The sequence below is a fragment of the Mauremys reevesii genome, linkage group 1 (genome assembly GCF_016161935.1).
Source record: "Mauremys reevesii isolate NIE-2019 linkage group 1, ASM1616193v1, whole genome shotgun sequence".
Classification (NCBI taxonomy): domain Eukaryota; kingdom Metazoa; phylum Chordata; order Testudines; family Geoemydidae; genus Mauremys; species Mauremys reevesii.
In genome coordinates, this window is record NC_052623.1 from 64,923,772 (window position 1) to 64,934,335 (window position 10,564).

General features: G+C 48.1%; 1 protein-coding gene and 1 non-coding gene across 2 annotated transcripts; both read left to right on the forward strand.

Moving 5' to 3' along the window:
- Positions 1-4,467: 4,467 nt before the first annotated feature.
- Positions 4,468-10,144, forward strand: TPT1 (tumor protein, translationally-controlled 1). Its single transcript, XM_039520854.1, has 6 exons — positions 4,468-4,624; positions 4,969-5,042; positions 5,955-6,142; positions 7,513-7,618; positions 8,220-8,336; positions 9,914-10,144. Exons 1-6 carry the CDS (start codon positions 4,597-4,599, stop codon positions 9,914-9,916), a joined length of 516 nt encoding a protein of 171 aa, XP_039376788.1. The 5' UTR covers positions 4,468-4,596; the 3' UTR covers positions 9,917-10,144.
- Positions 9,722-9,853, forward strand: LOC120396190. Its single transcript, XR_005593049.1, has one exon. It is a non-coding gene; the product is annotated as a small nucleolar RNA SNORA31 (small nucleolar RNA).
- Positions 10,145-10,564: the final 420 nt, after the last annotated feature.

Sequence of the window (10,564 nt, forward strand, 5' to 3'; positions counted from 1 at the left end):
CAGGCTGGGACCAAGGAAGCAGATCCTATTGTTATTTTCATCATGTAAGTATCTATCGTTACAGTTTATTATTAACTACACCTCTGTGCTAACTTCTGTTTTGGGTGCCCCTGGCTGCAGCCATTTTTAGCAGATATGAGCAAGGAACCTTTCCAGGTCTGCAGCCCCAGCTGTCCTCCGTCCCTTGACCCACACAGTCCATTCAGGCTTAACCCCTCCTCCCTGCCATATGCATTTTCAAAATGGCACTCACTCCAGCCAGCCAATTGGCTTCTGTCTCATGCTAAAGCCTTGACCTCAACTGTTTACAAGCCCATAACACAGATAGTACATACCCACCTACCTATTTTCCTTTCCCCTTCCCCATATGTCGTGCCCAGCAAATACTCTCCATCCCCAAATGCCATTTGCCTGCTCAGAATGGCCTCCAGCAGCATGGCGCTGCTGCAACTCCCTTCCCCTACCATCCCATGGCATATTCAAATAATGAAAACATTCAGCTCTGTGAAATTCAACAGTTTATTGAGATAGTGGTTACAGGGGGGAAAAGTTTGGTTAGTATTCTCAGTTTATATGAGGTAGATGTGAGCACTGCATGCCAGTAAAGGTACTAAGACTACAGACCCCTGTCTGAAGTGGCATTCAGCTGTCCTAGTCAAAAAGGAGGGTGATGCAGGGTCTCTAGGGTCTACAGTGTAAAGTGATGGAAAAATGAGACAACCCTCATGGCTCCGACAGCCATGGGAAGGATAGTACCCCTTCCAAAAATATAAAAACAATGATTGTTTTGACTCATGCCACAGGCCTAATGCCACTGTTCAGTGTAACCTTAATGGTACTGCAGACAAGGAAGCAGGCAACGGAAAGAAAATAAACTGTAGAACAAAGATACATACATTTGTTCCTGTAACCTTTGCCTAGAGTGCAGGATAGGCAAACTCCAGTTTATGAGGTAAAGGCCTTCATTATACCTTATAAATGAAGCCTTTGTCTTGGGTGCTTATCTAAAATCTAATATTTTATCTAATATCTTTTATATATCAATAAATTAGAACAGGGATCGGCAACCTGTGGCATGTGGGTCACCAGGGTAAGCACCCTGGCGGGCCGGGCCAGTTTGTTTACCTGCCGCGTCCGCAGGTTCGGCTGATCGCGGCTCCTAGTGGCCACAGTTTGCTGCTCCAGGCCAATGGGGGCGGCGGGAAGCGGCAGCCAGCATATCCCACAGCCCGCACTGCTTCCCGCCGCCCCCATTGGCCTGGGACACTGAACTGCGGCAAGTGGGAGCCGTGATAGGCCGAACCTGTGGATGTGGTAGGTAAACAAACAGGCCCGGCCCGGCCCGCCAGGGTGCTTACCCTGGAGAGCCGCGTGCCAAATGTTGCCAATCCCTGGATTAGAAATTCTTCCAAGTCACATTGAAACCAAATCTGAAATTTCTCAAAACTTTCAGGATCTTTATATCCAGGATTCTGGCTTGGCTCATTGTAGAGATAAACGTGAGTTATGAAGATTGGGTCCAGAACTTGAGCCAATCTGAAATTCCCCAATGATTGACAGGGACAGAGACAGACTAGATTATGCAGGCTTAATTAAAACACCCCAAACAAACAAACAAACAAGTACACCTCTACCCTGATATAACGCGACCTGATATAACACAAATTTGGATATAATGCGGTAAAGCAGTGCTCTGGGTGGTCGGGCTGCGCACTCCGGCAGATCAAAGCAAGTTCAATATAATGCGGTTTCACCTATAATGCAGTAAGATTTTTTTGGCTCCCGATGACAGCGTTATATCAGGGTAGAGGTGTAATCTGATTTTCAGAGGTGCTAACCACACACAATTCCCATTGGCTAACGTAGTTCAGCACCTGGAAAAACCGAGCCACTTACCTCCTGATGACTCCTCACTGTAAAAAGTTTGAAATGCCCACTTAAGGCTACAATGTTTCAATTTTATGTACAGCGTAGAGTCAGGGCTACAAAGTGACAGTCTGTCTTAGCCCTGAGTTTCAGCAGTAGAGAAAAAAGAGTTTCTAGGGACACAGGCTCATTCTTGTGAGGTGCTCTGCACCCTCAACTTCCAGTACCTTCCATGGGAATTGAGAGCACTCAGTACCTCTCCAGACTGGATCCTGAGCCCTGTGTAACTATACACTGAGTGTGTTTAGCGATAATTGGGACTTTGGACTTCAAATTTTTAATTGCTTTCTCACATGTGCTACATTTTAAAATCTCTCCCTTCAACTCCCCCACTTCTTCCCAAAACACTAGTATACAATATTAGTATAACAACAAATAGTTTCATTTGCATCTGCTCCTTCAGGGTTGCAGTCTTAATATCCCCTTGTGTCTTTCAACTCACTCATCTCCATCTCAGAGTCCCTAATTCCTATACTCAAGGCCCACATCACTTTCTTTCCAGGGAGCAGACCCTACAGAGTCACAGCTATAGTTGTTCTTTGTTGTCAGTGCATGATGCAATTGAATGGGAATCATGTGATGTCTTAAAAATGTATCTCTTCCTGAGTAAGAAAATAACTGTCATCTATCACCTGTGATTTTAATCTGATTGTTTTTTGAAGTGTTGTTGTAGCTGTGTTGGTCCCTGTCCCAGGATATTAGAGAGACAAGGTAGGTGAGGTTTGGGTGACCAGATGTCCCAATTTTATAGGGACAGTCCCGATTTTTGGGTCTTTTTCTTATATAGGCTGCTATTACCCCAGGTCCCCTGTCCTGATTTTTCACATTTGCAGTCTGGTCACCCTAGGTGAGGTAATATCTTTTACTGGCCCAACTTCTGTTGGTGAAAGAGACAAGCTTTCAAGCTACACTGAGCTCTTCCTCAGGTCTACAACACATATGCAGTGTACAAATGTGATGTTTCCAGTTGCATACTACATTATAAACAGGGGCGGCTCTAGGAATTGCGCTGCCCCAAGCAGGGCAGCACGCCGCGGGGGGTGCTCTGGCAGTCGCCGGTCCCACGGCTCTGGTGGACCTCCCGCAGGCACGCCTGCGGATGCTCCATCAAAGCCGCGGGACCAACGGACCCTCCGCAGGCACTCCTGCGGGAGGTCCACCGGAGCCGCGGGACCAGCGGACCCTCCGCAGGCACCTCTGTGGGAGGTCCTCCAGAGCCGCCTGCCGCCCTCCGGTGGACCTCCTGCGGCACACCGCCCCAAGCGCGCGCTTGGCACGCTGGGGGCTGGAGCCGGCCCTGATTATAAAGGAGTAAAATTCTCCACTGTCCTGTGACTTGTGTAGTCATTTATACCAGTGCAAAGTTGAATGCAAAATGCTCTTTCCTTACTTTGCGGTCCTAGAGTGTAAACTCCTCAGGGCAAGGACCTGACTTTTGGGGGTGGGACATTGTATAAATAAACAAACAAAATTAACAAATAAATAATAGTAGCAATAACTCTCATTCCCTGCCTGCCCCCCTAGAAAGCGGGGGAGGCGGGATTATTGCCCAGGGGCAGGCAAAGGAGTCTGGTCATCCTGTTAGCAGATATAAACTGGCTCTCTCTCCCTCTGTGGGTATGTCTACAGTGCAAGCACTACAGCTGCAGCAATGCCTCTGTAGCACAGAAACTTGCTACGCTGACAGAGGGGGCTTTTCTGTTGCTATAGTAAATCCACCTCCTGGAGAGGATGGCATCACCTAGTTCAACTTAAGAATTCTACTACATCTACAGTGGGGAGTAGGTCAACCTAACTACAATGCACTGGGCATGAAACTTTTCACAGCTCTGAGTGACGTATCCGTGACTTAGGCCTGGTTGACACCTATCTTATATATTGGCTGGCCCATGTAGCCCTGGGTGCTGAGTGGAGCTGGCTGGAAGAAACAATGAAAAATTGTGACTATTTTCACTATATGTTTGTGGGTTTGGATGAAATTTGACTTGCCACCAGACAGTTTGTGACCTGCCATCAGCTAGCTGGAGCTGCTCGGCTGCAGTATAATAATGCCTGTATCTGTAGTTTTCACTCCATGCATCTGAAGAAGCGGAGTTTTACCCATGAAAGCTTATGTCCAAATAAATCTGTTAGTCTTAAAGTGCCCAGGGACTCCTCGTTGTTCTGGTGCTCAGCGTGCAGCTGCAGCCCCAGCTGGGAGATGCTGCTGCAGCACAGGATGCAGGAGGGCTCACACTGCTGTCAGTGCCAACACCGAGTCCCTTCCCGGGGCGCAGCGCTGAGGGGCAGGGCTGGGTCGTGCCCCCTGAACTCAGGGACAGCTTTGCCCCTTGCCACTGGCAGCAACGCTCCTGGAGGCGCCCCGGGTCAGGGAGCCGCGCAGGCGCACTGCGGCGCGGGGCTTCCCCGTCTCGCTGTAGCCAACGCCAGGCAGCCGCAAGGTGGCGCCGCGCTCCAGGGTGTGTGTTCTACGTCACTCTTTTCGGCGCTGCGAGGAGCGCAGGGATTGGTGACGCGCCAGGGACGTGCCCGCTATATGAGCTCTGGAAGCCGCTGACTCGGCCCTTTCCGCCTCGCTCCCTCCCGCTCTCGGGTCGCTCGCCGCGCACAGATCGAGCCGCGCCGCCGACCCCCCTCCCCCCGCCGCCGCCCAGCAGCGCCGCCGCCGCCATGATCATCTACCGGGACTGCATCAGCCGTGAGCGCCGGGGGCGGGCGGGGCCGGCCGGGCCGCCAGGGCCCGGAGCACGAGCAGGCCGGGCGGGGAATGCGGAGCTCTGCGGCGGGGAGGAGCGGCCGGGCCCGCCTGGGAGCGGCCGGGCGGCGCCTGGGCCGCGGGGAGGAGCGGCCGGGCTGGGGGTGCGGGGCTGGGGCTGGAGCCGGGGGCGTGTGGGCTGCTGGGGAGGTGCGGGGCCGGGGCTGGAGCCTGGGGGGGCGGTGCGGGCCTGGGGGGGGGGCGGAGCCGGGGCGGGGGGCGGGGGGGGGGGGGGGGCGGGCTGCGGGGGGGGCTGGAGCCGGGCTGACGCCGCGCTCTCCCCGCAGAGGATGAGATGTTCTCCGATATCTACAGCATCCGGGAGGTCGCCGACGGGCTCTGCTTGGAAGTGGAGGGGAAGGTGAGTCACCGGGGCAGGGCCCGCCCGGGGCTGGGGACACGTGTCCCGGCAGCTGCTGGGGACTCTGCTCCCTGCCCGGGGCGCGCGCCGGTCCCGAGCGCTTCCCCGGGACGCAGGCCGCGGAGCTTCCCCCCTCTCCCCCCAGGGCGGCTCTCTGGCCCCAGCCCCCGGCCCGTGTCTGGCCTGTTGCTCCCCAGGGGCCCAGCCTCTCCGCGGGTGTAACCACCCAGGCTGGCTGGTAAGTGATCGGCACCGGCCCCTAGCATCAGCTGTTTGCCCAGGTCTGCTGGGGGACAACAGGCAGTTTCAGGAGCGAAACTGCTATGGTGTGGGGGCAGCTCTGGCCAAGCCCTGTTGGCCCTCACCAGGGTATCCCATCTTAGAGTAACAAGGGGGAGGGGTTAGCTTGGAGACAAGCACAGCTGAAGGTAGCTCACCTTATTTTGGTCCCTCCTGCTAGCAGATCAGTTAACTATGGTTTTTAGCCCTTTCCTGAAATGGTTAACAACTTGCACTGTTGCTAGTGACTAAAGGGAAGCAAACCACTGAGGTGGCTGGCATGTCTTAGAATACCCCAGCTAGAGGATTGACATATCTGAGAATAGTCTGCATAGCTTTTGGTGGTGGTTTATCATTCTTATCAGGACTTGGCACAGAAATAGTATACTAGTACTGACAGATATTTTTAATCTGTATGGAAATCCTAGCCCTACTTATCTGATAGGACAGTCGAAGAATTCAGTGCTGCTGTTGTGAAATAATGGGGTAGTTCTATAGTCCACTTCAGCTTTAAAATGAGCAGTTCCTGAACTGACTGACAACTGAGTTGATAGTGCTTTTCCAAACAATGTAAGTATCATTTGATTCTGGGGAGCTTTTCTCTAAAGCTTTTGGTGTTCTCTTTAAATCTAGATGGTCACCAGGACAGAAGGTCAGATTGCTGATGCTTTAATTGGTGGCAATGCCTCCTCTGAAGGTATTGAAGAAGGAACAGATCCCACAGTTATCACTGGTGTTGATATAGTAATGAATCACCATCTTCAGGAAACTAGCTTTACAAAAGAGTCCTACAAGAAGTATATCAAGGACTACATGAAAGCGTAAGTGAAAATGGTGTTACCCTTGAACTCCCCAGTGAATGGTGCCTCACGAATGTCAGCTCCTTAGGTGGCATATTCCCAAAAGCAAGTGAGAGTCACGATAGATGCTGATATGTGGTGTGGTCAGTTTGACACTTTAATAACTTCAGTGTATTTGATGAAGTGGATTTTAGCCCACAAAAGCGTATGCCGAAATAAATTTTGGTCTCTAAGGTGCCACAAGGACTCCTCATTGTTAGTGCTCCAGTAGTTTGCCATCATTTCAGACTCATGAGGATTGAGTATAGGGGAGCACTTCAGACAATGGTCTTAACTAAGGTACAGGACTTGTTCATGCGGTGTAGGTCTTGTCTTACCCTTGCCTTCCTGTTCCGTTGAGTGTTGCAGGCTTTATAAAACAGGAATGTTTCCTCTACCCTACACAGTAAGGCTTGATGCACTAACATTTATTAGGCCTCATTGCCTTAGATTAGAGGCATTCTAGAACTAGTGTAAGGCTAGAATATTTGTAGGTAAATGCTTGTGTGTTATAAACTGTAATCTAGATTTCCAGGAAGCTGTTTAATTTGACACAAGAAAAAATGTTTCATTGCCTGAAATTATGCATGTGAATAAATTCTGATCTAATTATCCAACTGTCCAGCATTCAGACTCATAGCTTTCTTCCCTCCAAGTGAAAGGTGCTCCCTCCAACTTGGGAGTCCCATCTTGGGCCTTATATTTATATTTTTTGGCTTGGAACAGTGCTCTTGCTGCTATGGAACTCTGCCTACTCTCCACATATCCATGAAAGTACTGTTAGTAGCTTTTTTAGCAGCCAGAGCATTTTGCATTGCAGATGGCAACACAGGGAGCTGTGGGTACAGGCAAGTCTTATCTTAGGTGGGGGTTCCATTCCACGGTTATCGCGTAAAGCGAAAACCGCGTATTGTCAAAATTATATCCCCAAGCCCTTTAAACCCCGCCTGCAGCTCTGGTGGCCAGGCCGGGGCGGCATTTAAAGGGCTCCTCCGGGCTCCTGGAGCTCCACGGTGGCTGGAGCCTCGGGTCCTTTAGTTCGCCACAGGAGCTACCAGCCACCTCTGCAGCTGGGAGCCCCCTGGATGATTTAAAGGCCCTGGGACTCCCAGCCACAGCTGGTGCCCCAGAACTATTAAATCTTGAGGCCACGCCCCCTGACTCTGGCTGTACGTGTAAAGTTGAAATCGTGCATGTTAAATGTGTGTAAGTTGCGATAGACCTGTATTAGGAATGCTGGTTCAGCAACAGCAGGTAAACTACTTCACCTTTGGCATGAAGTGACCCCAGTCTGCTGAACATCTTTGATGGATGTTAGATTCTAGTTAAGAGCTTGTTTTCTTTCTTTTTAGAATCAAAGCCAGACTTGAGGAACACAAGCCAGACAGAGTAAAGCCTTTCATGACGGGGGCTGCAGAACAAGTCAAACACATCCTTGCGAACTTCAAAAATTACCAGGTAAGCTTCAATAGCTTTATACTGTTGTAGCCTAAAACAAAGGGATACAACTGAGATTTGTCCTACTATTGCAGATACCTTATAGACTCTGAACCTCCTGACTACTGCAAGTGTGGTGATTGGGGGCGCCTTCAATCTACCTTTTTCCAGGCTGTCTAGTCATACTTTATAAATGGCTCTAATGTGGTGCTTGCTCATAGCTTTCCTGAAGAGCAACAGAATGGAGTTGACCTGACTCGACTTTCACTGCCTACAAGGCTCTGAATAGAAATAGTACAGTTGACCAGTCTAAGTACCACAGCTTTGCCCAGCTGTTGAACATGCAGTGGAAGCCTTGAAACTGGCTTTAAAAGACAGTACTGCATTGACTTATTTGGAAGGCTCTAATCATAACAGCTAAAACTCCTCCAAAATGGGCTTAGATTCATTAGAAGTTGATGGCACTTGCCCAAGAAAACTTTCTAGATCTGGATGATTTGTTTTGTTTTTGTTTTCCCCCTCCCCCTCCGAAACACTGTCCACAGAGTATTTTGGTTACTCATAGTTAGTCTTTACCTCATAGTACATTCATAATTGTAGTAACACCAATTCTTTTTCAAAGTTCTTTGTAGGTGAGAACATGAATCCAGATGGCATGGTGGCTCTCCTGGACTTCCGTGAGGATGGAGTAACTCCATATATGATTTTCTTTAAGGATGGTTTAGAAACTGAGAAGTGTGTAAGTACTGAGTTCTTGAGTCAAATTTATTAACATATTTAAGCACATGGCTAACTTCCCTGGTGTATAAAATGTCCACTGTTGCAACATTTATATTGCAAGTTACTAATTCAGAGTAGCTTTAGGACTAGAATCACCTGTCAAAATGTCGATGTGACAGCACTGATTATCGGGCTCCATACTAGTGGGTAGCTGGTGACATTTAATAGTCTGACCTCCTGTGTATCAGAGGCTATCTATCCAATAGTCCCTTCTGGCATTAAACTGAATTGTACTGAAACAGTACTGGAAGGCATCTGTTATCAAAGAGGTGGTCCCACTACAGAGACCAAATCAGATCAGTGGTGGTATTTTCATGGTGTGGTGTTCCCCATATAGAGTCCATCCTTTCCTCTGGTAATCGTAGTGGTTCTTGCCTAACATACTAGGGCAGTATTTAAGACAAAATAAAACCTCTAATGCAGGTGATATGGTTTCTTGGGTTACATTCCAGTACATAAACTCAAGATTGCTGCAGCCCCCATTATACTCTTAACTGTACAACTTGGCTCACACCTTCCTTTCAAGTTCAATTCAATTCAAATTCAATTTGCCTCAAATTTAGTGAATTACACAACTTGGCCAAAGCAGGTTAAATGACTTCAAGTTCTAGAAGTGCAAAGTATCCAGGATGGAATTAATTTGATCCTACAGTGAAGCTAGTATTTGATTATAATCAGCCACAGCAAATCCCTTCTTTTAGATTACTTTGATGGGGCCAGTACTGCAGTTAAAGTGGCTGTGAACAATATTAATTCAGGAAAACGAGGTGCAAGGCATTAAACTTGCACTGAAGTAAATTTTCTGGTATGCAAGAGTTTTTAAAGATGGCCAGCTAATTTTTTTTTCCTACTCTTGTAGGATATCAGACAAATTTCATACAGCGCTAACTATGCCTGTTAACTCCTGCAGCTCTGATTTCTCAGGGACATATAGTTTTCACACTGTTAGAATAAAGTAGTGAACAATGGGAATATCTTCCCCACTTGGGCTGAGCAGAAACTTTTGTGCATCACTTTCCCAATCTACCAGGGCACTGAAAGTCTAACACTATTGATTCCAGGGGTGGCTAGCAGGAAAATTGTTTGTTCTCCTGGAATGCTCTACCTTGAAACTGTCACACAGCTCCTCTTGACTTTATCAGATTTGTACCATATTTTGTAAAGCTTAATCAGTCTTGTCCCCTGTGAACCTGAACTTGTATTCAGGAGGTGGCATAAGATGAACCCAGTCACATTGCTGTGCCAGCAGTGGAGGTGGGGGGAGAAATCTAGGTGGCCGTTGTTATGTTTGGTATCTTTAGAAAGCTCAGAGCATCAGTAGCTCTGAAAGCTTGTAGAAATGTTATGCATCCTCTGATAGACCTTGAGCAATTCTCCTGCTGCTCCTGGGTTTGCACTGTGATGCAAAAGGAACTTCCTTGTGCTTTCTGTCTGCCTGATTATGTGGCAGCTCAGACTGAATTGGGGAACACATCCAGAGTTTAGAGACACTATTGCATGGCTGAACCTGAAATAACCATTGTATTCTTGTTACAGTAACAAAACCGAGCAACTATTTTGGATCACTTGTCATCATAACTTGCTGCTGCTCTTTCCTCATCAACACAACACCAGGACTCAGCAGTGTCTACCAACTGGACTGATACCATCTTGAGCTTTATTCACTTATTTTTGACCCTGATTTGGAGTGGAGGCATTGTTTTAAAAAAAAACTTGTCATGTAGGTTGTCTAAAATAAAACTCATTAAACCCATTCTAGGTAATGCCTGTTGGTCTAATGTGTTTCTTAAGCTGAAATCCTACCGTAAGCTTGCTGCAAGTCTTGTGCCCAAGGACCTTTATACTTGTTGGTAATATAGCCTGATCCTAGTACACTGCAACTTAAGACTGTCTTCAGATAGACTTCATGCAAGTCACTACTTGAGACACTGGAATGCAAGCGCAGGCTCCTAAACTTCTGCCTGCCTAGCAGTCTGAGGTGAATAAGGGAAATGTCCAAAGAAGTGCCATCATAATGAAGTGGACCTTCTGCATCTCTCACAGTTCTACAAACTGAAGTAATTAACTCTCTGGAAGAGATATCAAAACCCAATAAAGCAAAACTGAATTTAAAGCTATTAATATGGAGTATTGGCTGAGCTTCTTTATCAGGCAAGGATATTTGGTTTCTTTACTGTGCACAGCAAG